We start from the raw sequence: 27584 nt of genomic DNA, 5'->3' as shown, positions 1-27584 counted from the left end.
CTCAGGATGGACTGCCTGCAGAAGTTCTGTGCCAATGCTGTCTTCCTCCTCAAGGGCCACCTAGAACAGGTGCTGAGGTGAGTAAGGGGGGGTGAGCACCCTCTGCAGACCAGTTACAGGAAATTTGCACCTACCAGCCACTGACACTCTCATGGTTAATAAGTCACTGGAAGGTAAATAACCTATCCTTTTGTTCCTATTCAATCCTGAAGCTAGATCCCATAATGTGCACTGGAACAGACTCCTAAGTGAGTCCATAGTAGGGGAAGTGCCACCATGCTGGGAATCCAGTTGGGAAAGACAGGAGCTAGGGATGGTATTGATGTTTCCTCCATGGGAGGCCTGTCCAAATAAGGTGGTGGAAAGTGGGTAGAGAAGAGGGCTTGGAAGGAGGGAAGCCCCCACACTGACACCTGTCAACAGGGAAGCTCTGTGATCCCCAGCTGGGAGCAGAGGACCTGCCTCTATACCCACTTGGGGAAGGCTGTTCTGAACTCCAGGTAGTGATCCTGGGTATAAGGGTCAGGAGCAGGGGTGGAAATCTTGCTGAGGATATAGGGTGTGAGCCTCTCAGATGGTTAACCCCAGGGGATTTTGTTACATCCTGCCCAAATTTGTTCTTTATACATGACTCCCCATGACCACCTGTGGCCAGACCTGTGACTTTCTGCTTGGCAGTGAGGAGGGGACACAGAGATGTGGACTCATCTGTTCACAGGAGATGTGGTGAAAGGCTCACCCTGACATGGGGTGATGTGAATGACCAGATTCTGCAAAAGGCAGCATTCTGATTGTCAGATCACCAGGGTGACTTTGGGTTTGGGCCAATTTGTCTTCTCCCTCCTTGACATTGCTCCTCAGTACTAACTGTCTGGTTTTTCCTTAGGCACCTGAAGACCCCCCTGAAGACCCTCTCAGTAACCAACTGCCCACTGTCAGATTCTGACTGGAATTATCTTTCCCGATATCCAAACACCAGGCAGCTCAGACACCTGAAACTGAGGGGCATCAAACTGACCAATTTCAGTCTGGAGCCCCTCCAAATCCTGCTGGACAGCACTGCAACCACCCTGAACATTCTGGACTTGGAAGCTTGCGGGATCACTGACTCCCAGCTCCAGACTCTCCTGCCTGCCCTGAACCGCTGCTCCCAGCTTGTGGTCTTGAGCTTCCATGGGAACTGCCTCTCTATGTCAACCCTGAGGGACCTGCTGCTTTACACTGCCAGGCTGAGCCAGTTGAGCATAGAGCTGTACCCTGCCCCTGTGGAGAGCTATGATGCCTGGGGTATCATCCACCCAGGGAGATGTTCCCAACTCTGTGCTGAGCTGACAGCAATAGTGAGGGACTTTAGGCAGCCAAACATCCTTGTGTTCTGTACTGTCCCCTGTCGTCATTGTGGCTCCAAGTTCATGTATAACCAGGGCCTCATTCACTGCTCCTGTCCAACACCTGCCTAGTTGGGTGTGTTTCAAAAGCGTACTTCTAGGCAATTGGAGTTATAACCAGGATGTAAGGTCACCTTATAGGGAACACAGAGTCCTCCATTTCAGACATTGCCTGGAGTGTGGATGGGGAAAGGAAAGTACAGCAGGGGGCTCCATTGGAGGGAAGCCTGCCAAGGACAGGACCTTTAGGACATGTGTTTTTATAGAGACATACATAGGGACCTGGATTTCTAGAATGGGATTTAGGCTTGATGGGCACAGAAAGAAGCTATTGTGTTTCATGACTGGTCCATAAATAATCAGAAATGAACAGAATCTCAAGGTTAGTCTTCTGACGTCTTCTGCATTGGATTTACCTGGCTTCTTAATGAAACACTGGGATTCTCCAGGTGCTGTGGAGAAAGAAGGCATGGAGTGCTTGGTGAACAATGAGTTCAGCCCCAAGAAGTCAAGGTATCAAACTGAAATCTGGTCATGATATGTGGTTACTCTGTGGCTTAACACATGCAGATTCACACAGATGGATTGGAACATGAGCCATTGCAAGAAAACCTCTTCTCAGTGGACCTCAGTGCCACCCAGACATGGTGGCCCTTCCTCATGGGTCTCCATGTAGACCCAGAAAACTCAGGTCCCAGTCTCTTGATGTGCTGGGCAAGGGTATCTGTGCACAAGACAGGCCCAATTGTCTCACTCCCAATGCCTGCAGGAGGTGTCCATGCTGTACATTGATCAGAGCCTCTGGGCCTCACCAAACCTTGCCTGTAATCCACCTAGGTAGTCTGTCCTCATTTAAACTAGTGGTGCCCCTTGAAGGTATCCAAAATACCTTTCAGCAAAATAGTAGAATCATATATGTAGATAACACTTGAAAATATTTCAAAATGAAACTGAATCAATTACAAGCTCTGGTGGGTGGGAGTTGCACATAACTGACAGATCTTGCCCTAACACTTCCTTCCACTGAGGACTGCACTGATGGTGTTGTGGAGCGACCTTAGCCTTAGTTTCCCATCCAAGGATGAGAAGGAGGTCTACTCAGTCTTCATGTGAGGTGTTCTAAAGCTGTTGTGGACATGTTTTAATTATGGTTAGAATAATCCCCCACACATAGTGAACTGCAACCCACTTTGATGTGTAAACAGAGTGCAGCTCACTCTTGGAACTGGTAGCAGAGTCTGGGCCAAGCACAGCTGGCCTCTCTGTCACCCACAGAGTGATCTTTGTGCCTTGATCCTTCTTTATGGCACTTTCTTTTCTTGGGCTCTAAGTCTAGCTTGCACTTGTGGGGCAGGCGGAAAGTTCTGAATGGCATTCAATTTGTTGGATTCTAGGATCAAATAAATTCAAGGAAAATCTGCATAATGAGACCTGTCATCGTGTGTTTTTTTAAGAATTATCATGACTAAAAGGGGTCTTGAAGATATTCTGGTGCCTCCAGACCCCTTGAACACTGGAAGGGTTGTGAGGGCACTTTGTTTTCCCAGATGCCTAGGGATAAGGCACTCAACTCCCTTTGAGTTCCTCATCTTTTGACTCTAGGTTGATTTGTGCTTTGAGATAGCACACAACTATAGGAAGTCATAACAAACAGGACCGGGTTTGTAAGGGAGGCCGGGTCAGGAAGTGGGGACTGCGTTTCACTCCTTGGCTACTGAATAATGCAGAGTCCTTTGTGCACCTGTATCCAAAGACTCTACAGCCCCTTCTGGAACACTGGCCAATTTTACCTCCACAATTTAGAAACCCAGAAACCTTGATATTCTAGAGAAATGAGTGAACTTCATCAAAGCTAACTTAGGGAGCTGGAGACATTTCTCAGTGGTAGAGCACTTGCTAGCATGTGTAAGGGCCTGGGTTCCATCCAAGGCATCAAAGAAATAAGTAAACAAATAAATAAATCCAAAAATCATGTGACTACATTGGGAAGGTTTAATTGGAATAGAGCTGTCTATCTTTTGGAAATATTCAAAAAGAAAAATCCAGAACCCACATGAAAACAATGGAATGCATTTTTTAATTGGTCTGGACAGGTGGGTCAAATTGATGTTCTGAAAGATTCTCTGCCAAAAACAACTGCAAAAGCTGGCTTGGTGTTGCTCAGCTGTAGTTCCAGCAGTTCAGGAGGTGAGGCAGGAGGATGGTGAGTTAAAAGCCAGCCTCAACAATTTAGTGAGGTTGTAAACAAGTTTGTGAAACCCTGTTTCAAAATCCTACCTGGGGATGGGACTCATTGTTGTGGCACCCTTGAGTTCACTGCCTGGTCCCCCAAACAATAACAAACAAGTCTGAAAAGCCGGTTGCAGTGGCACATGCCTGGGATCTCAGCTACTCAAGAAGTTTTATGATTTTATTCCTTCTCTCAATTTTACAAACTGGGGAATGACTTATCCTTATTTTTTCCAGTCCCTTGAGATGCAATATCGGGCCATTTATTTAAGATCTATTTTCTTAATAAAGGTATTTCTTGCTGAGGACTTCCCAGTTAGAATTGCTTTTGATGTATCCCCAGGTTTGAATATGTTGTGTGGTCCTGTTCACTGGTCTGCAGGCATTTTACACTTTGATTTTAATTTTTATTTATTTTTCTTATTTCTTACATACATGACAGACAATGTTTTGATTTCTTCAATGACCCATTGGTTGTTGGGAAACACGCTGAAGAACTCTCATGCTTTGTAACTGTCCAGGTGTTCCCACTGCTATGGATTCCATTCTTATTAAATTTATGGAGATTTATTTTCAGAATAAATGGAGAATGTGTCTGTGCTGTTGAGAAGGATGTTTGCTCTGCAGTGGTTGGGTGGGATGGTCTGTAAATGTCTACTGTGTGCAGAGATGATCTGTCCAGTGCTGAAAAGGGGAGTTGGAGCCCCCACTGTTCTTACTGTGTTGTAGTTGACTTCTTCTTTTACATTCCAGTAATATCTGTTTTGCACATGTGGGTTTTCGGGGGTCAGGTACATGTATGTGTACAATTGCTGTCTCGTGTTGCTGAATTGACCACTTTATCATGGTGCCATCACCTTGGGTTTTTTGTTATTGTGTTTTAATCTGTAGTCTATTTTATCTGTCAGGAGTCTAGCCATTCCTGCTCTAGGTTCATTTTCTTCATGTGGAATATTTCTTCCATCCCTTCACTTTCACTCTGTGTGTGTCCTGAGGTGAAGTGACTTTCTTATAGACAGCAGGTAACTGAGTGCATTAAAAAAAAGAAAATACATTCTGTCACTTTACATCTTATAATTGGGGAGTTTAATCCCTTTAAATTCAAGGTTTTTGATTGAAAGATACAGAATTATTTCTGACTGGTCTTATTCATTTTTAGTTACTTTTTCTGATTTCTCTTTAGATCATTTTCTCTGTTTTCCTCCCTTACACTCTAGTCTGTTTCTGTGGGTTGGTGTTTTCTTCTGGGATAAGTTTGGATTTCCTTTTTTGTCATTTGTGAACATGCTGTCATTTTTGTTTTTTCCTTTGGGCTTCCTCTGGGATTTAGAAAATTTTTATAGTCACCAAAGAGCATTTTAACCTGAACAGAACCCGCTCTGCTCTGATACCACTACTCTGGATTCCATCTTTTTCCTTGTAACATTTGCTTTGGTTGCCTTAGTTTCCTTCTCCTGGTTTTGTGCATTCCTTAACCTCTTACTGTGGCCATGCTTAACACTCACCATTTTGTTTTTAACTTTTCTATTAGTTATTTGAACGTTTAAATGTCCCTGATATGTAAGTCAGGCACACTGCTGTATGCATGTAATCCCTCAGGAACCTGAGGCAGAAGGTCCTAATCAGGATGTCTGTGGGGTCTCCAAGCTGTGGTCCAGGCTAGCTGTAAGGATGGCCTTAACCTAAAAATGGCCTAAGCCTAAGAAATTCCAGTTGAAAGTGAACCTGCAGGTCCACCAGGCACAGCCTCCCGAGCCCTCTAGTATGAATCAGGCACAGCCCGATAAAGACAACTCTGTGCACGACCCAGTCGACACTCAGAGTGCAGTCATGGTAATTTGCCTTCACCCTGATGGGAGTCAGAGGTGAGAGGTCAGGGCAGAAATTGACAAACCAGAGGTCGTGACCTGAGAATGTAAGAGGTCACTATGAAACACAGTAATAGCTGATAGGGACTGAAAAGGTGAGCAGAGCCCCAACATTTAGTAGAAATTATGGAGCAAGTGAACAGACATTCAGCCAGCTGCACTCATGGCCACATGCTGGAGAGCCTGATGAGGTCCTGCACTAATATCCCAACTTTTGTCATTATCTGCCTGATCCTCTGCATCGTCCTCACCGCTCTCAAACTCTACAGCCACATCTTTACCCTGGTGAGAATGGTGACTTCCTCTTAGTCTCCTTAACCAGCTGTCACATACAGCCCAGGAGAAGCCTCCATCGGTTTCTGACCTGATCACTGTGGTCTGAGTGAATGAGCATCTGCTGGACTTCAACCCTAAGACTTGAGACTCTAAACCTGGCGCTTGAGCTGAGCATGCAGAGTGAATGTCGTTCAAGAGTCTGGCATGATTAAGTGTTTGCTGTGCTCAGAGTTAACTTAGAATTTTTAGTTTTGAATTGATTGTGTGTATTGCAGTGCCCAACATTAAGGATTATCATTTTCTTGATTAAGAACCTATACAGTAAAATTGTATTGAGTGATTTGAGTGAATAAGGCATTGAAAAAAGCATTAGTGTGAGAATATGATTTATTTCTCCCCTCTTCTGCAGATGTCACACCTTTGCCCATCCCAACACTAGCCAGCTTCCCTTGGTCCCTGCCCACTTCCACAGCATTGTCCTAACTCTGCCAATAATATTGTGGGCTTTACAACATGCTTACTGTACATTCTTTCTGCTTAAATGTACCTGGGTTAGTTTTTGATACTAAGAACCATGGTTGCCAGTCACAGTGGCACATGCCTGTAATCCCAGTGGATTAGGAGGCTGAGATAGGAAGATCATGGGTTCACAACAGCCTCAGCAATGGCAAGGCACTAAGCTCATCAGGGAGTTCCTGTCCCTAAAATATACTCACAATTGTGCTGGGGATGTGGCTCAGTGGTCAAGAGCCCCTGAGTTCAATCCCCGGAACCCACCACAAAACCAATGATTGTTGATGTGTGAAAATATGTAGGGTTCAAGTGACATAGAGAGTAACAAATAAGTGAAAATTATACTCCCTAGCCCAAGGCCAAGTACAGTGTTCATTTAGTACCCACAGTAAATTGATTCCAGAACCACCCCTTTGTATACCAGTGCACATGTTCAATGTCCAGGTATAAATGATGCACTGTTTGAATATAACCTATGCATATCCTCTGGTGTGCTTAAAACCATCTCAAGGTTTTTTATAACATTTAATACAATGGGAACATTATATAGCAGTTTACACTGTGCTGTTTAGAGAATAATGACAAGAAAAAAAGAGTCTACACATTCAGCACAGATGAACGTATTTTCAATCATGTTTAATCCAAGGTTGATTGAGTCCAAAGATCCAGACCATACAGCCTCAGAGTCCAGATGAGAGACACAATAGCACAGAAGTGTGAGCAGAGGCAGAAGCAAACAGAGACATAAGTTACAGAAGATGATCAAAATACCAGGAAGAGCAGCCTTGAGAATTAGAAGCACTGCAGCTCTGACATCTGCTTGGTGTTGGCACAAAGAGACCTACACCCCTAAGGCCACCAAGGGCATTTCTGAGAGACAAATAAGACTAGCAAAATGCACCTGGTATATTATATTCAGTGCCTAGGTTTCAATAATAAAGGGAATTGTGTCTCTATTAATTTTTCAATGAAACATTCCAATGTTTCATCTTACCTCAAAGCAATAAGCTTCAGAAATCAGGAACTGAACAAATAGGAAAGGCATAATTAGCCAACATGTTGTATAAACAAACTATTCATTTCCTATAACTTGAATTTACTGAATTTAAAAAAATGCTAGACTGTGGCTCAGTGGTTTAGTGTCCTTGGGTTCTACTCCTGGTACCAAAGGGAGAAAAAAAAGAAGAGGAAAAGAAAAAGAGACTTGGGTACCTTGTTCTTTTGCTGAATAAAATTTTGGTGGGGAGTTTTAAAAAATGTCGATTGTTGTGTACACAGTTGCACATGCTCTAATTCCACCAACTCAGGAGCTGAGGCAAGAGGATTGAAAGTTCACTGACATCCTGAGCGAGTTAGTGATAACCCCTCTCATTTTAAAAAATAAAATATACTAGGGATGTGGTTCAGAGTTAAAGTACCCCTGGGTTCTATCCCCAGCTTCTCCACAAAAGCGGGAGTTTGGGATGTGGTTCAGTGTGTAACAGGGGTTTGCTTGATGCTTTCACTAAATCCCTTGTGGCTTTGAATCTTACATATTTTTTTTTCTTTCTTCCAAGTCTTCTCCTTAACTTTCTCCTCCCTGATCTTCTTGTCCCTTATGTTCTCCTTCCTGGTTTCTTCTGTCTAATCTAATTTTCTCAGAATCTCCTCTTTAAAAACAACCTGTTCAGCACTAATCTCTAGGGTATATAAAGAACTCAAAAAGCTAAGCACCAAAAAAAAAAAAAAAACATGTAATCCAATCAACAAATGGGCCAAGGACCTGAACAAACACTTCTCAGAAGAGGATATAGAAACAATCCAAAACATATGAAAAGATGTTCATCATCTCTAGCAATCAGAGAAATGCAAATCAAAACTACTCTAAGATATCATCTCACTCTAGTCAGAATGGCTCCTATTATGAAGAGAAACAACAATAAGTGTTGACGAGGATGTGGGGGAAACGGCACACTCATATATTGCTAGTGGGACTTCAAATTGGTGCAGCCCATACGGAAAGCAGTATGAAGATTCCTTAGAAATCTGGTAATGGAATTACTATTTGTCAGTGTTATTACTCTTCTCAGACTATACCCTTAGGACTTAAAAACAGCATCCTTCAGGGACACAGCCACATCAATGTTTATAGCAGCACAATTCACAATAGTTTAACTGTAGAGCCAACCTAAATGCCCTTCAGTGGATGAATGGATTAAAAAAATTGTGGCATATATACACAATGGAATTTTACTCAGCATTAAAGAGAATAAAATCATGGCATTTACAGGTAAATGGATGGCATTGGAGAAGATAATGCTAAGTGATGTTAGAAAATCCCCCCCAAACAAATACCATATATTTTCTCAGCTTTAAGGAGACTTACTCATAGTTGGGTAGGGTGGAGGACCATGGGAGGAATAGATGAATTCTAGATAGGGCAGAGGAGTAGGAGGGAAAAGAAGGGCACAGTGGATTAGCAAGGATTGTGGAATGTGATGGACATCATTATACAAATACATGGATGAAGACAAGAATTGGAGTCAACATACTCTATATACAACCACAGATATAAAACATTGTGCTGTATACATGTAATAAGAATTGTAATGCATTCCGCTGTCATCTATTTTTTTTAAATCAATTTAAAAAATAACAACCTGTTCCTCTGATAGTCATAATGACAGCCTTTGGGACAGAAGACCATCATTTTTTTTTTTTTTGCTACCAAAATAGTAAACATTCCCTTTCCTTTTTCTCAAAACTGTGTCCTCATTATTACATTAGCATCAGGGATGAGAACAGAGCAATTGGCAACAAGTGCTTTAGTGGTATAGGGAAACTGAGCTCAAAACAGAACCTTTAGAGGGTCTACACTCAGACAGTCTTCCCTAGTGACCTACAGCCAAGTAGTAGCACATGCCTGCAAACCCAGCAATGCCAGATGCTGAAGCAGGAGAAGTACATGTGGAAGGCCAGCTTCAGCAAGTTAGCAAGATCCTGTCTCAAAATAAAAAAAAAAAAAAAAAAAGGAGGGGGAGATGTAGCTCGGTGGTAGAGCACCACTGGGTTCTGTCCCCAGTACCAAAAAAGAAGCAAAAAATGGTGGCACATTGTTTTTGATGCAAAGAGAATATCACATTTCTTTCTCTTCAAATGACCAGAGGTCTGGACTTAGTGTCTCTACATGCAGTTTCCCTTTATCACAATAGTTTTGATTTCTGCTTTGGTTTAGATCATATGAAACTTCTTTCCTTCTGTTTTTCTTTTCCTTTTTCTGTTGTATTTTTTGTTTTGGTTTGGTTTTGGTTTTGGTTCTGGGGATTAAATCCAGGCACACTACACCACAGAGCTACATCTACTTTTAATTTATATATTTTCATTTTAAGAGAGGGTCTCAATAAGTGGCTTAGGGTCTCATTAATTTGCTGAAGCAATTTAATCCTTGCTTAAGCGATTTGATCTTCCTGCCTCAGCCCCAAGTCATTGGAATTACAGACATGTGCCACCACACTGTGCTAAATTTCTTTATTTCCCCTTTACAAATATGTGTGGGTGTTTTACCGGGTATTGAAGCCTAGGGATCTCTGTTACAGCTATATCCCAGGCTTTTTCATTTTGTATGACAGTGTCTTGTTAAATTGCCAAGGGCATTGCTTGAACTCATAATCTACCTGCCTCAGCCTCCCAGGGAGTCAGGATTACAGGTTCAGGTTACCAAACCTGGAATGACACAATATTTTTCATAGGCTGGACTCTATTCTGATCTATTTCTTTCCCAGGACTCCACTCCAAAGTGGCACGCTGTCACGTGTATAACAAAAACATGACAATGGAGCCTCATCTCAGAGTTAGCATTTTCCATCTATACTTGAAAATGTTATCACATACTATATGTGGCTTTTAGCATTGCTTACATTTAAACAGAGGATGTTGGTACCTCTCTGTAATCCATCTATTCAAGAGGCTGCAGCAGGATGATCATGAGTTTGAGACTAGTATGGAAAATAAAGTGAGATCCTGTCTCAGCATAAGACAGGCCTGGATCCAGATGTGGTGGGCCATGATTGTAATCCCAGTGGTTTAGGAGGCTGAGGCAGAAGGATCACAAGTTCAAAGCCAGCCTCAGCAAGTTAACAAGGCCATAAGCAGCTTAGTGAGATCTTGCTTCCAATAAAAATTGAAAAGAGCTGGGATTGTGGCTCAGTGGCTAAGTACCCTTAGTTCAAACACCAGTAACAAAAATAGAAGAAGATGAAGAATGGAGAGGAGAAAGAGGGGTAGAAGGAGAATAAGGAGGAGGAGAAGGAGAGAAAGAAAATAAAAACAGCTAAGGGCGAATGGACAACCCTGACTAATGACAGAGTCCACCCACAAGCTGCCCATTCCCTCTACTGGGCACAATGACATCTGGCTCTAGAACCCAGCAGTAGATAGTTAATAAAAAGTTATTTGCTAGGAAAAGGGACACAATGGGAGAAGCCTGCTAGCTACTGGCTCATATGACACTAATTTCTAGGTGGCTCTTGCTTCAGATTACACTTTTCTGTGATTGGCACTGACTGTGGAGAGAACAGGCATGAAAATTAATTCAAAACCAATCTCCCCCACCCCCAAAAGTGATTTTCTGTTTGTTTGTTTTTGTTATTGGACAGTGTAGAGGCTGGTGGTGCACCTGGGTAGAGGCAACTTGGAGACCCCTGGGGAGATGAAACTAGAAACTGGACCCTGGTTGTTGGTGAATCTAGCTTTCCTGCTGGGTGTTGTTTCCTCCTGGACTAGAGCTCCTGTGATCTCTGGTGCAGGCAGAATCTGGATGCATGTGACCTCTGGGAACTCTGGGCCTCAACTCCCCAAATCCCCCCAAGGCCAGTCTTACTACCCTTGCCATTGCAGGTCTCTTCCCTGCCCAGGAGAAGCTTTACTCCTCTGTGTGGTGCAAAAGAGCGACCTTGGGTCAAGTTGCCCAGGGCCACCTCCATGGTCTACCAAGCTGCCTGTGGTCACTCAAGTAAAAGCCAGTCTTTTTCACCTTGGTGGCAATGATTCCTCTGATGGTGTCTCTGTTTCTTGTTAATTCCATCTAGGGAGCATGGTCCTCTCAACAGCCTTCTGGAAATGGAAACAAACCTCAGGCCAAGTTCCAACCCTGCCCATGCCTGCCAATTGCCACTTATCAAGCCCTGCCTGGGGCCACCGCTCCAGCCCCAGCTCCCTGCTCTCCTCTAGTTCCAGGTGGACTCCTATGAGCCTTCGGTGGGAACCTCCCAGCCAAACATCCTGGTCATCCCCCCACACCTTCTTTCACTCCAGTGGCTTGGGTCATAAGATTATCTCCAGAGTCCTGACAAGATATCAGACTGAAAGACTGTAGGACAGAAAGGACAGGACACTTGGGATTTGGAAAAAGCCTGGACAAACAAAAACTTCAGAGAAGACCCAGGAAGACCCCTGAGGAGGAAAGTTGAATTGTGTTCTGGTTGGGATGGCACCTACCTGGGTTATGGCAACCCTGCTAAAACCAATCATTGTCAGAGGACCTTAGCAGCCAGAAAGGGCTTCTGAATCTGCATTTTGTCAATGGTTTTTTATAATTGAAAACATGCTAGTTATCAGAATACACACACACACACACACACACACACACACACACACAGAGAGAGAGAGAGAGAAATATATCCATTTGAAGGATTAATTGGATTATAGCTCTCATAATCTGATCACTTCACCTCTTGCATTAACACAGAGGCTTTGGAGGACAACTTATATCCAAACCATATCAGAGACAGTTGCCTTTGACACTTATCTTCTGCTCCCCAACTTCCCAAAGAACTCACAGTTCCCATCTCAGGGGATTATGCAGACTGGACTCTCCTATTTAACATACAATGGGACCCCAACCTGGGTGTTGAGGTCCTGAGGAGACCAATGGAGTTCCTCTTTCAGAAGTTCCTCAGGGAGGAATAAGGCCTTGTCATTTGTCTATGTTCCATTAATTCTTTTCATCTTTGATGAGCAGGACCACCTCAGGAAGAAGGCCAGGAAGGTTTTGTAAAGTCTATATTTGTTAAATTCATGATTTTGATCTGATACACCTAGGTTAATATGCTTTTCTGATTACATTCTGCTTTGTTCTAAGGCCAATTTACAAGGGTTAATTCTCAGTCTAATAGGTTTTTAACAAATACCTACAAGGCTTTTGTTTGTCTGTTTTGTGCAGGGGCACCAGTGTACTGTCCATCTACATATATTGCCATGTCCACATATATTTAGTACTAAAAATTGACATATGAGCTCATAAATTAAAATTTAAAAAATGGATCCAAATACCTTTGCTTCATATGATTTAAAAGGTTCAATTGAAATTGGGTGAATAAATAAAAGTCCAAATTTTTTTAAAGTTACTAATGCACAGTTTCGTTTCTAGGTGGTCAAACAGTAAATAAAATGTTAATGTCTCTTAAGTGTCTAATATCCATTGTCGCTAGGATTTTTCTTCAATGGGAAAAATTACAAATGCTCTTCAATGCACTTGTCTTATACCTTTTTTAAAAAAAATGTAAATTAGATTTGACCTATATGAAATTAATCATGGATGTGTTTGTTAGAGACATCTGATTGGTTTACAAAATTTAAATGTTAACTATTAAATGTAATATCAAATAATCAAACTTTTTAAGTTCCATAAGGTAAAATATTTAAGCATTGTTGGTGTTTTCATATTTTGGTAAATTTAAAAAAATTAAATTTACTTTACATTATCCCCAAAACAAGGTTACTAAAAGTTAAAAGTCCCAGCGGGTATAATTCTATATACAAATAGCCAAGAGGTTTCAACTGCATTTCAATTAGAGTACTAAAAATATATTTCCTCTTGTTAAAATGGATTAATTTATCTAAATTCAGAAATTGATAAGGGTTATTTTAAGGTATAAACAAAAAGAGGGATCCATGGATCAAAAATTATTAAAAGTTTCTAAATATAAAAATATATTTAGTAAAAAACATGTTTCCAGGTAAGAAAGTCTTTGTGTGTTAAAACATAATTATAATACATCTAAGTAAACAATAGGGTCTAAGTAAATAATGTAAACATCTATAAATAAAGGAGAAATATTAAAAAAAATTTTTATAACTAAGTTGTTTATATATGTAATACAAATAGTTAAAAGTATTCAAGGTTATTCCCTAAGAGCAAATATTAATGTACTGATATAAACCAAAGTTTGATTTACCTATTAAAATGAAAAACACTTCTTAAAATATTAATTACATTGTGTCCCTTAAGTTTTATTCTGTAGAGCTACTAACTGGACAAATTAAGGTTTGTATACCTCTGGTGAAACAGCAACTGTTATTTTAGAGTATTGTTCCACATTACAGAGTCTAAAACTTGGTTGATATAAAAACATCAATAAAATTGTAGTACACTACTCTTCTTTACGTATTCAATATACTTGCTTACTTTGGCTATACCCCCAAATCTCCCTTCTGTGATTTTTTGGCTTAAATATGAGGCATAACTGAAGGTGGCATGCTACTCTGACCATCTCACTTTTATAGAGTAGAGTGCTGCTGGCCAGCAATAAAGGCTTAATTGGAATATCAATGTGTGGTCTGAGAGTTATTTCAGGGTCTCGGTATCGGTATAACATTCATCCAGAGGAATTTTGCAGTCTGAGGCTATTATTCTCCTTTTAGTTATGGCACTTGCTCCCAGGTGCAATGTAATCTTTTGAGGTTTATAAATGCTCTATGGCCAGGTACTGAGTTGCACACATTCAGTCCCAGTTACTTTGGAGGCTGAGGCAGGAGGATCAGAGATTCCAAGCCAGCCTGGTCAACATAATCAGACCCCCTCTCAAATAAAAAAATAAAAAGTGTTGGGGGTGTAGCTCAGTTGTAAACTGTCTCAGGTACATAATCCCTGGTACTACACACACACACACACACACACACATACACACACACACACAGTCCAGAAGCCTCATGCATGCCAAGTGATTGCCATCAGATTCAGAAAACTCAAGGGAGCCAAGACTGACCATGTAATGACTTAGAATATTCCGTGATTACAATATGCCAGCTGATGATGATACTGTGAAAGATTGTCAAATCAAAATGAAATTCATGTACCAAATCCTTACAAAAGTGGAGGGCAGGGGACCATGAAGGAGAAGGTCCTTGAGCTTGATAGTTTGATAATAGACTTTCAGGAGGACTCTGCCAAAACCACAACAATACACCAAAAAATGGCTTCTAAACTCTTAACTTTCCAAAGAAGATCATAGGATTTTTATCATTGGCTCTCAAGAGATTAATAAAACGCAGAAGGGTACCTGCAACTTCCAAGAAACTCCAGAGAGCCTTTCTTCTGCACTCAGTGGAGTCTATTATGGTTCATTCTCAAGCACATTTTGAAACTGCTGGGCAATGATTCCAAAGACAATTAAAAACAGTAATGGCTTCCACGTGGAATGTTCCAGTTGAACATCTCTCAAACAGCTGTTTTTTTAAGCAAGGTGAGGTGGACCATGCCTGTAATTCCAGATTCTGAGGAGCCTGAGGAAGGAGAATGGCAAGACTCAGGCCAGACTTGGCCATTTGGCAAGACTGTCTCAAAATAAACCAAAGAGAACTGGGGAGTTGGTACCTGGTACAATGCTCAGTACTGGAGGAGTGGAGAGTAAGTTTTTAGGCTTCAAGTTGGTTTTATCAAATTCTCTGATTACATGGGAAAAGTAAAACTAAATCATCTCGGTTAAAACTTGAAGTATTATTTCATAGGACATAACTTTCTGTATTCACTTTAAATATCTTTCATCACTCTGGTTAAATGACTTATCTTTTATAATGATTTGGGACCCCAGGTTTCATTAAGTGCTTTAAACCTTTTGAGATTATTGACTAACTTCTCTATGATCGAAGTCTACATTGTCATTTGACCTTGAGCTAACATTGGGATGTTCTAGAGAACTCCATATTTGCTCAAGGGATTTTTAGAAGAGAGACATTAAGGCAATTAGCCTAATTTGATATGAGGGGAAGTCCTGTCAAATATGACATGACTTTTTCAAGTTATATTTATTTAGATATTTTATTAATATTTGCTTTAAAATGGCAAAAATTCATAAAGAATCTCATATGTCTTTAGACATAATTCTGGACACTATATTAAAATGTATTCCAATCAAATCACCTTGTTAATAACTGGTTATTGTAAATTCCCAACAGATTTTTAACCATGAGGATTCTAAATGTTTAGCATCAATAGTTATCATTTGGGTGGGGATGTGGCTCAAGTGGTAGTGTGATCACCTGGCATGCACGAGGCCCTGGGTTCGATCCTCAGCATCACATACATATAAAGATGTTGTGTCCGCCAAAAAATAAAAACAAATAAATATTAAAAAACTCTCTCTCTCTCTCTCTCTCTCTCTCTCTCTCTCTCTAAAAAAAAGAGTTATCATTTGGATTATTGCCCGGAACATAACTAAAATCAGATTAATTGATTAAGAAGACAAAAACCACTAACAAGTTTACTTGAACACAGGTCTTTCATCTATCTATCTATCTATCTATGTATTTATTTATTCATTTCTTTATTTATTGTTGCTAGGGTTCAAACTCAGGGCCTCATGCATGCTAGCCAAATGCTTTATCTTTTCAAAATTGGAATTCAAAACAGGGTGTGGTGGTGAACACTTTTAATCCCATCTGCTGTGGTGTGAAGTGATAAATACAATCAATAAGTGTGTCACCGATAGGTTATGTAATAGTAAAAAAATACAAATGATGGATATAAAATTTTGAAAAGTGAGATAAGACAATTATAAAGCAAGAACTCTTATAGGCAGGCCTGAGACTCCATTTTGCTGCCTCCTATGAAAAACTGTTATAAGAGCTGTTTCTGAGAAACTGAAATGGCAGCTGTATTCTTATTTAAAAAAAAAATTGCATTTCTGTACTTTGTACCCCACAAATTGTACCCTACTCAGGATGCACTGGTGGACATGAAGAGCTATATCCTGGGTTTGAATGCTATTGTGGGTCTACATGACTTTGAAGTAGATTGTTATCCTGATGACTCCCACCCAAATTCAGGATGTGACTGACTAGCACCTGATTGAACCCAAGACCGTGATCAAATGAACTTGAAAGCTAATGTGCTGGCTTGCTGATGGAAAAATTCTGATCCTGCCTAGAGCCCACAGGCCCCACTTATTAATGTTTGAATTTCTATGATTGGCTAGCTTACATGAGAATAAGCAAGTCACTGAGTTGTGGATTTTGTGCTTATAATGTCTTTAGATCGATCAGGAAGCTACTGTCCTCTCACAGAGCTTGAGACTCTGTGGTGGGTGACAGTCCCTAGTCAGGTAAGTAAAGCTCACTTTGATTTGCAATTAAGACTTAGAGTGCTTTCTGGAGGGACTCCCCATAACACCATCTATTTAGCAGGCTAAGGCAGAAGTATCTCAAATTCAAGGTCTGTCTCAGTAATTTAGTGAGAACCTGTCTCAAAAAATAAATAAATAAATAAAAATGGGCTCAGAATGTAGCTCAGAGGTGTAGTTCCCCTGGGTTCAAACCTTGGTACCCAAACTGAATTCATGAAAAATTTAATTAACTAAATAATTAACTAATAAAAATGAAAAAAAAAAAAACCTGAGGATGTAGCTCAGTGGTAAAGCTTTCCTAGGTTCAATCCCCAGTGTCAAAAAATAAAAATACATAAATTCAGGGCCTAAATATTTTTTTAAAATGATCACCTGTACTCATAAAATTTCTGCAAAAGTCTAACACTTCATAGAATAGTAAAGGCCGGAGCTTGGAGATGAGAAACCCAAGGCCTAATGAATAGGCAAAATTGAATTTAACAGTGATTTCCTGGTGGAGGGACTCTGAGAGCCACTCCCTCCAAACCCAACTTGTTGTTCAAATGTGGCTTAATGAGTTTCAACATTGATTCCTAGCCAGCTATTAATTTCCTCCAATGGGGGACTGGACCAACCAGGAAAAGTCTATCCTGGCACTGAGATAGAATCAAACCCTAACCATTATATGATACATCCAGAGAAAAAATCTTCATGCAAAGGGGGAAACATAAATGGTGCTCAAATCAACAGGATGTAACTGTGTCAAATCCTGATGAAGGGCAAGCAGGGTGCTGTGAATGGAAGGTCCCTGGGCAGCCCTGCCTGATGGCAGGAACTATCACAAACCAGTCAGCCCCAACCTCAGCTGTGCATAAAATCCACCCAAACCCTCACCCCCCTCCCATGTATTCTAAGAGGAAACCAGGCCAGACACCACCTATTGTCCTTGAACTGAGGCCACCCTTGGTACTGAATCTGTGGAGCCAGTGATAATTGATTCAAAGCTGCCTTTGACACCCTGTCTCCCTTTGCCTCCTGGATGGGGCTCTGACTCATCTTTCTTTGGGGGTGCTGCATTCCTGCCCTATTATGTTTGAGCACACTTGTCCTTTGGAGAGCCACTGTCTGTTGTGACTTAGGTTGATTGTCATTTTGACCTGCCTTGTGCACCAAGTCAGGGGTAATAAGAGAAGTCAGGGCTGTGGCATGAAGTCAACCTTTCAGCTGGTGACACATAGACAAATCCCAGAGAAACTTAAAATTAAATCAGAGAGTAGATTTCAAATATTGTAGAGCATAAAAACCAGAGACAGTGTTGGATGTAGCCTTAATCCTATATAGCTGCACACACAAATGAAATTAAATGTTTTTCATTTGTGGAAAAGTATTATGTGATACAGAAACCAAATATAACCTTAGCCAATTGTAATTATCCAACTTACATATGATTATGTGATGTGAGCAGGGATATTTTCCAACAAGATACCCCCAAAGACCATCACGGTTTAGATGCTGTGTCTCCCAACAGCTCACATGTGACAATGTTTTTGGAGGAGAAATGATTGGTTTATAGCCTTAACCTAGCCAGTGAATTAATCCCTGGTGGGATTAACTGGGGGATAATGGGGGCAGGTGGGCTGTGGCTGGAGAAAGCTGATCTTTGGGGTGTGAATATGGGTGTAGAGTTTTTATCTGCAAGTGGCCCTCTCTCTCTCTCTCTCTCTCTCTCTCTCTCTCTCTCTCTCTCTCTGCTTTCTGGTAATGTGAGCCTCTTCCCTCTGCCACACGCTTCTGCCGTGATGTTCAGTCTCAAATTGGAGTTGCTGTCTCTGGATTGAGACCGCTGAAACCAAGCCACCCAAATAAACATTTCCTCCTCTGTAGTTGTTGTCCTTGGGTCTTTTAGTCACAGCACCATAAAGCTGACTAAAACAAAGACAGACCGAAAAAACAGAAATGCAGTTGTCTAACCGCCACCCATCAAACCATTCCTTCTACAGTTTCTCTGGAAGTGCTCACCTCACATGGCTCATCCAAGCATTCCATCTCTTTGTGTCTCTCCTTCCTCAATTTTAGAATTTCATTTTATTCAGACTCTTGAAATTTCCTTTTGCTTCTGTTCTTCTCCCAGGCTAAATACCTTGGAAAGTGCCTGTGGCCAAGGTTTTGTGGGAGATGTGCCCTGAGGAAGTCCCTGATTCTGAAGGAAGGCTCTCTAATTGGTGGCCTCCCTGAAGTCAAGGATACCTGCTGTCCAACCCTGTGTCTTTCTCTCCAACATCCCAAGTTGCCCACTGCTTCCACCCTCATTGGCTTTCAGACTTTCCCAAGTCTGATGGGGCATGGTGGCCCATGCCTGTAATCACAGCAAATCAGGAGACTTGAGGAAGGGGGATGGCAAGTTTGAGGCCAGCCTCAGCAACTTAGGGAGGACCTAAGCAATTTAGTGAGACTCTGCCTGCAAATAAAAGCCAAAAATAAAAAGGGATGGGGATGTGGCTCAGTGGAAGAGAGCCAATGGATTTCATCCCCAGTACAAAGAGACAAAAGAAATCTTGCCCTAAGAAGACTGATTCTACCCTCCTGTGTGCTCTACCTGCTTAGTGTGCTCAGATTTTCTGCAAGTTAACTTGACACTAGTGTGACTGTTGGAAACATGATTTCCATTCTGTAATCTTTGTGGATGACACTACTGTCTTCAAAAAGCTGTTTTCTCTCTGGAATTTTCAAAATATTTTTAAAAATTATTTTTTTTCAAATAATTTTGATATGGCAAAGATCCCTGTAGAAAAGTATTTCCCAGTAATGTTTTTCTTACATTAGGGATTAAATACTATTATGTCTCACAGTAGAAATAGGAGGGTCACATATGGACAAAATTGAGTCCACGGTGGGGAGTGCATGGACAAAGGCATCACTGACTCTCACATCTCCCGATTCTGCGCTCTTGCATGACCATCAGATTCAATGAACTAATGCAAGGAAGAAAATCCCATCATGATTAAGTGGGTGGAGACTGGGGAAGGTGATCACATACTGCTTTCTGATTGGATATTGATCAATCAGAATGAGGTGGGGGCGTGGCCAGAGAGGTTCATAAAAGCTTCTGCAGAGCCAGAAGAGAAGCACAAGAGTCTTGCAGCCTAAGGAGACACATCCTGACCTGCTGAAGCTCAGAGCACCTGCACACCTGGCCAGACCCCGTAAGTCCCTCACTGGACTAAGGACCAGCACCTTCCCTCCTCACCTGTGTGGACTCAGGAACAATTTTGTTCCGGTCTTTTCTCATGAAACAACTTAGTCTTTCGATTTGGCCTCTCAGTGTGGTTTTGCCTTTATGATGAATATTAGAATTTCCATTTTGGTTTATGTCACTTTCAAAATCCTTTTCTTTTTCTTTTTTTTTTTTTTTTTTTTGGTACCCGGTATTGAACTCAGGAGCACTCTACCACTGAGCTACATCCCCAGCCCTGTTTTGTATATTATTTAGAGACAGGGTCTCACTGGTTTCCTTAGCACTTCTCTTGCTTAGGCTGGCTTTGATCCCTTGATCCTCCTGTGTCAGTCTCCAGAGCCCCTGGAATTATAGGAGTAGGTTCACACGCCCAACTTTTATTGATTTGTTTAATTTTTGTTTTTTAAGGTTTATATGGACAATATAATTTATTTATTTATCTATTTATTTATTTGGTTGTATGGGGATTGAACCCAGGGCCTTGTACTTGTGAGGCAAGCACTCTAATAACAGAGGTATATCCCCAGGTCACTATTTATTAATTTTTATGTGCTGCTGAGGATCAAGCCCAGTTGGAGCCCCAGGCACTTTCTTCACCAAGGAGATTGGATTCCTATTTCATTCTAATTGATTGCAATTCTATTTTCTGATTATGAAAATATTTATATTGTGTGCCTATAAATTATACTCTTTTGCTGGGTGTGGTGGCACACACCAATAATCCTGCCAACTCAAGAGGTTGAGGAGGCAGGAGGACTAAAGTCCAAAGCCAGCCTCAGAACACGAAATGCAACACAAATCAGTAAGACCCTGTCTCCATCTCAAATACAAAATAGGGCTAGGGAAGTGGCTCAGTGGTTGAGTGTCCGAAATTCAGTCGCCAATATCGGCCCCTAAAAGAGTATACTGTATGGCCCAGGTGGTTTTGTACTTTTATAATTTGTTTAAACAAATTAAACCAAAAGCTTCAAATGATCTCATAAAACAGTTCACAGACTCTGTTCTGATCTGTTTGTTCTCTTCAACATCCCCCTAAGATGGCAGAATCTCACATGTGTAACAGATATCCATGAGACTCTGTTGTAATTTCCAAGTGTTTTATAATATAGGCACATGCTTTATAAATGCTCATTTTTAAAAAAATTAAAACGAATGTCATCCATATGAGGGCAAGTCTATTTCCAGCCATATAGTTGTTGAATCTAGGAGCCTACTGTTTAGGTCACATGACTCTCCAATTCCCCTTTTAAAAGGACAAAATAATGTTCCAAAGCTTTCCCCCATAAGGGTGAGGTGTGTTTGTCGACTTCCCAGTACCCTCTTCCCAGAGGCTGGCAATGGATGGGATAGTGACCTTTTCTGTGGACCATTTTCCAGGATTTTTCTTCATTCAGACTCCCCAGGTTGAGCATCCAGTCCCCACCCACGCTGCTGGAGCTGGCAGGGCGCAGCCTGCTGAGCGACAAGTCCAGGGCTGTCCTGGATCTGGAGGAACTGCCCATAGAGCTCTTCCCACCACTCTGTGGAGGCCTTCAGCAGAGGACACACTGAGGTCCTGAAGAAAATGGTGCAGGCCTGGCCCTTCACCCGCCTGCCCCTGGGGGCCCTGATGAGGAAGTCACAGCTTGATATGGTCCAAGTGGCCCTGGATGGGCTGGACATGCTGATTGCCCAGCAGGATCACCCCAGGTGAGGGGGACCTAGGTGGCCTGGAAGGGAGCATCCTCGGTGCCAGGGAAGGGATGGGTATAGGCAGGGAGTATGGGTGCTGAATTGTGCACCACAGCCTTCCTGTGCTGCCAGCAAGGAGGGGTGGAGAGGCCTTGGCCATGTTGAGCCCCATCTGGGAAAGGCTTCCAGATGTGGACGTGCTTGTGGCAGCTGTGGTGACCCATAAAGGAGGCTATACCTGCCCCTGCCTCAGTCTGTACAAGTGGGGACACCAGGCTGGATTGGAGGGAAGTGGATGGAGAAAAGTGAGACAGAAGGAAGAGGTGGAGCAGGGGGCATCAGCTGAGAGGTGAAGGAAGGGGCCTCAGGGCTGAGACTCTGCTGTCGTCCCTGTAGGAGGTGGAAACTGCAGGTGCTGGATTTGCGGAATGTTCCCCAGAACTTCTGGAGGATGTGGTCTGGAGCCGTGTTTGATTCCTGCTCACCAGAGGACTTTAAGAAGAATCGAGAGAAGCTGGTCGCCCAATTGCAGCGATGAGACCACCGTAGGTCTGGAGAAAGTCACGTCGTAGCTGCTGGCCGACCTGGCCGTGGCCTTCAGATCTCAGTAGCGACTCTGCTGCCCTCCCGCCTGACAGCCGTGCTTTCTGCTCTGCCAACAGAGTCTGTCACGCTGAGGGACCTGGCCGGGTGACCACAGCACAATTTATTAGCAGTTCTTGCTCGGCCACGATCCTGACTCCTCAGAACCAAAACAATTACATGAAGGAGGAAGTTTCAAGACTGCAGTCTACCATGCGGCCAGCGCAATGGTTTCATTAATGAGGTTCTTGGCATAAAAGTTAGCTAGCGAGATCGAAATAAACACACAGACTCAGTTACCTTTTTCTATGACCAGGTCCGAGACGGCTCCCCTCTCTGGTTCCCTCCTCTAACCGCCCGGCAGGGCAGCAAGGATTACTCAGGGCTAGCAGGAGAGAGAGAGAGAGAGCACGCCAGGGAGTAGCCTTTTATTGGGGAGCAAGAAATTCAGGGGATAATTCCATCCAATGAAGGTTGAAGGGGGGGCCGCACTCCAAGGTCAGGGTCAGTGATTGGGCCTCCGGGGTCAGTGGTCAGTTACACCCCCACATGGACAGGTTCTCTCAACAGGAGAGGGCCGGGAAAGCTCCGACACAGCCAGAGCGCCTCAGACCCTAACCGGGAGTCACCCAGTCACGTGTGAGAATGGCTTCCGACACTGCAGCATTAGCATTTCTGGGGACAGCTTTGATTGAAGAGTGAGGTTTCTGAATAAGCATTTAGAGCAGGTCTGGAAGACCCCACAGCAGAGCATCCCAGTGACCAGCTATTTTCCAAGAACAGAAGAAAATGATCCAGTCCCAGGTCCAAGGGCTTGTCCGTGCAGAGATGTGTCTGGCCACTGCCCTGAAGAGCCAATCATCGCCCCTGACCTTGGAATGCTGCCCCCCTTAACCTTCATTGGATGGGATTTTCCCTGGAATTTTTGTTCCCCAATAAAAGCCCACTCCCTGGCATGTTCTCTCTCTCTCTCTCTCTCTCTCTCTCTCTCTCTCTCTCTCTCTCTCTCTCGCTAGTCTCTTCTGTAAACCTTGCCTCCACATTAGGTGGCTGGTGGCAGGAGCTAGCAGAAGCCGTCTCGGAGCTGGTATTAAAGGAGTTGCTGATGATGGAGGATGTGACCGTGAAGTTCACCTGGGAGGAGTGGCAGCTCCTGGCCCCTGCTCAGAAGGACCTGTATTGGGACGTGATGTTGGAGAACTGCAGGAACCTGGTGCCCATGGGGTGTCAAGCCAGCAAGCCTGATGCCCTCTCCAAGTTGCTAGGAGGAGAACCAAGGACAGTGGAAGTTGCAATCCATGAGGCAAACAGTCCAGAAATCTGGGAAATTGATGATCATCTACCAAAACTCTTACAGAGAGAAAGCAAGGTGAACAAGATGGTACAGTGGCATGAACACAGTGCCTTTGAAAATTCTGCTCATCAGCACAGAGCTCAGTTTCTACTAAGGCAAAAGCATGGTATATTTAACTTACATGAAAAAAATATGAAACCAAACTTACCTTTGGTTGACCAGAGCAGACACTGTGAAATAAAGAACTTTGCTGAGATTTCTAGAAATGGGGAATCCTTTCTTCATGTTTCTTGTGAACAACTTCATACTGAAATTAAATTCCCTGCAAATGGAAAACTCATCGGCACTAAATCTCAGTTCACTTGTCCCAAGCCTCAGAACACTCAAAAAGTAGAGAAACCTCATGTATGCAGAGACTGTGGGAAAGCCTTCATCAAGAAGTCTTGGCTGACTGATCATCAGATCATCCACACTGGTGAGAAGCCCCATAGATGTCATCTGTGTGGGAAAGCCTTCTCCAGGAAGTTCATGCTCACAGAACACCACAGAACCCACACAGGTGAGAAACCTTACACATGCACTGAGTGTGGCAAATTCTTTCTCAAGAAATCATGGCTCAACATACACCAGAAGACTCATACTGGAGAGAAGCCCTATATATGCAGCGAATGTGGAAAGGGCTTCATCCAGAAAGGAAACCTCATCGTTCATCAGCGAATTCACACAGGTGAGAAGCCTTACACATGTGGTGAGTGTGGGAAAGGCTTCATCCAGAAGACCTGCCTCATAGCTCATCAGAGATTTCACACAGGGAAGACTCCCTTTGTGTGCAGTGAATGTGGAAAGTCCTGTTCACAGAGGTCAGGGCTCATCAAGCATCAAAGAATTCACACAGGAGAGAAGCCCTTTAAATGCAGCGAGTGTGGGAAAGCCTTCACCACAAGGCAAAAGCTCATTGTCCATCAAAGAACTCACACAGGAGAGAGGCCCTATGGCTGCAGCGAGTGTGGGAAGGCTTTTGCATACATGTCTTGTCTGGTTAAGCACAAAGAATACACACAAGGGGAAAACAGGGAGATTCAGGCAAGGTGGAAAACCCCACAGATGGAGACAGCTCATTGCATACCTGTGATGACCACCAGGAGAAGAGCCCTGTTAACTCACTGACTACTCAGGTGCCTTCTGAGGCCCCTCAGACAGCAGTGAACGTCAGTGGGCTCCTCACTAACAGGAATTTGGTCTTTGGGGGAGAGCCAGTGGCCAGATGTACACCCTCAGGGGACAGCATGGAATTCACACAGGAGAGAAACCTCACAAATGCAGTGAACATGGTTGTTCCCCCAGTAATAAATTATGTATTATTTTATGTCACAGAAAACCCATAGGGAGAAGCTCAGATTCATTTATGTGGGAAAGGATTGAGCAGAAATTTCTAGTTCACTAAATGGCTGAAAGTATATACAGAGACCAACTATAAAATGCAAAGCTGGGAAAGAGTGATAGATTCATCCTTCCTAAATGCTGTGTTGTTACAGAGGCACAGTGTGATGCTAACCACTCAGACACGTAGGTACCAATTGCTGTTTTGTCAATTAAATGAGTGAAGGACGACTGAGTTTATTTAAATAGAGAAAATACGTACAGAAATGTTTAAATCAACATCTCAAATGTTTCCATGAATGAAAAATCATAAGAGATGGTTGAAGGAAAAGGGTTAGAATTGATGTAGGACACACACATCATCTCACTTTCCCCTGACCAATGTGAAGGAGTAACTGAAAACCAGAAAGTCCATGAAACTTGTAGAACTTCTACAGAGGGACCTGTGAAGTGTCAGCCTTCCCGTGAGTTAATGTGTTGACCTAGCAGGTATTTGACACTTACTTCCTTTGTACCTGAACCTGTCCTGGGAGCTGAGGTTACAGAGGCAAACAAAACAAAACGTTTTGTCCCTGGGAGGAGCACTGTGGTAGTTGGGTCATCCTTAAGAGGTATCTTCACACTCCAGCTGTTCTAGTCAGAGAATGTGAACATCTGCATAGGTGACATGGACACGATTCAACTGATGCAAGGGGACACAATGACTTATAGCTCAAAGAGCATCTCATTTTGAGGGATGAGATGGACTATTTTTTAAAATGTATATTTTGTTAGGGCATTATAATTATATATAGTATTTATAATTATACATAGTTGCTTTATATAATTTTGATCAGTACTTTCTATGTATACATGAAGGTGAAATTTTCTTTGGTACCTTTTAAAAAAAATTTTTTTTTTTTAGTTGTAAAAAAGAAGAAGAATCGAACATCGAAACTTGGTCTAGCAATGGCAGCTAAGCCACCCTTCAAGGTAGTCATAGACTTGAGCCTCAGTAAAAGACCCCTGGATGAATTCCTGACCCACTTGTTCCTGTGGGTCAGACAGAGAAGGGACAGGCTGCACCTGTGTTGCAATAGGCTGAAGATCTTTGGGAAACCCACCAGCCACACCAGGAAGGTCCTGAGACTGCTGCAGCTGGACTCTGTCCAGAAGGTGGAAGTGCACTGTGCCTGGGTGCCCTCCACCTTGGCTGCTTGTGCTCCTTTCTTGGGCCAGATGAGGAACCTGAGGAAGCTGCTTGTCTCCCAGGTCTATGTGCCTGCCTACACCTCCCCAGAGGAGCAGGAGCAGCTGATTGCCCAGCTAACCTTGCAGTTCCTCAGGATGGACTGCCTGCGGAAGTTCTGTGCCAATGCTGTCTTCCTCCTCGAGGGCCATCTGGAACAGGTGCTGAGGTGAGTAAGGGGGGGTGAGCACCCTCTGCAGACCAGTTACAGGAAATTTGCACTTACCAGCCACTGACACTCTCATGATTAATAAGACACTGGAAGGTAAATAACCCATCCTTTTGTTCCTATTGGATCCTGAAGCTAGTTTGCATAACGTGTTGGAGCAGATTCTTAAATGAGGGTCCAGAGTCTTGGAAGTGCCACCTTGCTGGGAATCCAGTTGGGAGGGACAGGAGCTAGGGATGGGATTGATGTTCCCTCCGTGGGAGGCCTGTCCAGCAAAGGTGGTGGAAAGTGGGTAGAGAAGAGGGCTTGGAAGGAGGGATGCCCCCACACTGGCAACTGTCAACAGGGAAGTTCTGTGCTCCCCAGCTGGGAGCAGAGGACCTGCCTCTATACCCACCTGGGGAAGGCTGTACTGAACTCCAGGTAGTGATCCTGGGTGTAAGGGTCAGGAGCAGGGCTGGAAATCTTGCTTTGGATATAGGGTGTGAGCCTCTCAGAGGGTTAACCCCAGTGGATTTTTTTACATCCTGCCCAAATTTGTCCTTCATACATGACTCCCCATGACCACCTGTGGCCAGACCTGTGAATTTCTGCTTGGCAGTGAGGAGGGGACACAGAGATGTGGACTCATCTGTTCACAGGAGATGTGGTGAAAGGCTCAACGTGACATGGGGTGATGTGAATGAGTAGATTCTGCAAAAGGCAGCATCCCAAGTGTGGACCATTGTCAGATCACCAGTGTTACTTTGGGTTTGGGTCAATTTGTCTTCTCCCTCCTTGACATTGCTCCTCAGAACTAACTGTCTGGCTTTTCCTTAGGCACCTGAAGACCCCCCTGGAGACCCTCTCAGTAACCAACTGCCCACTGTCAGATTCTGACTGGAAATACCTTTCACGATATCCAAACGCCATACAGCTCAGACACCTAGAACTGAGGGGCATCAAACTGACCAATTTCAGTCTGGAGCCCCTCCAAATCCTGCTGGACAGCACTGCAACCACCCTGAACAGCCTGGACTTGGCAGCTTGCGGGATCACTGACTCTCAGCTTCAAGCCCTCCTGCCTGCCCTGAGCCACTGCTCCCAGCTTGTGATCTTGAGCTTCCATGGGAACCACCTCTCTATGTCAACCCTGAGGGACCAGCTGCTTCACACTGCCAGGCTGAGCCAGTTGAGCATAGAGCTGTCTCCTGCCCCTCTGGAGAGCTATGATGCCTGGGGTACCATCCACCCAGGGAGATGTTCCCAACTCTGTGCTGAGCTGACAGCAATAGTGAGGGACTTTAGGCAGCCAAACATCCTTGTGTTCTGTACTGTCCCCTGTCGTCGTTGTGGCTCCAAGTTCATGTATAACCAGGGCCTCATTCACTGCTCCTGTCCAACAGCTGCCTAG

General features: G+C 43.2%; 1 protein-coding gene and 1 pseudogene across 1 annotated transcript; both read left to right on the top strand.

The window, feature by feature from the left end:
* The first annotated feature begins 6 nt into the window (after positions 1–6).
* On the top strand, positions 7–27584 carry LOC143404323 (PRAME family member 6-like; annotated as a pseudogene).
* Positions 22910–24799, top strand: LOC143403907 (zinc finger protein 350-like). The gene is given in 3 exon segments (XM_076862223.1): positions 22910–22924; positions 23217–24459; positions 24462–24799. Coding segments are annotated over 3 exon segments (1596 nt in total).

The sequence above is a fragment of the Callospermophilus lateralis genome, chromosome 7 (genome assembly GCF_048772815.1).
Source record: "Callospermophilus lateralis isolate mCalLat2 chromosome 7, mCalLat2.hap1, whole genome shotgun sequence".
Lineage (NCBI taxonomy): Eukaryota > Metazoa > Chordata > Mammalia > Rodentia > Sciuridae > Callospermophilus > Callospermophilus lateralis.
Note: the sequence above shows the minus strand (reverse complement) of the source record. Positions and strands in the feature narration are given on the sequence as shown.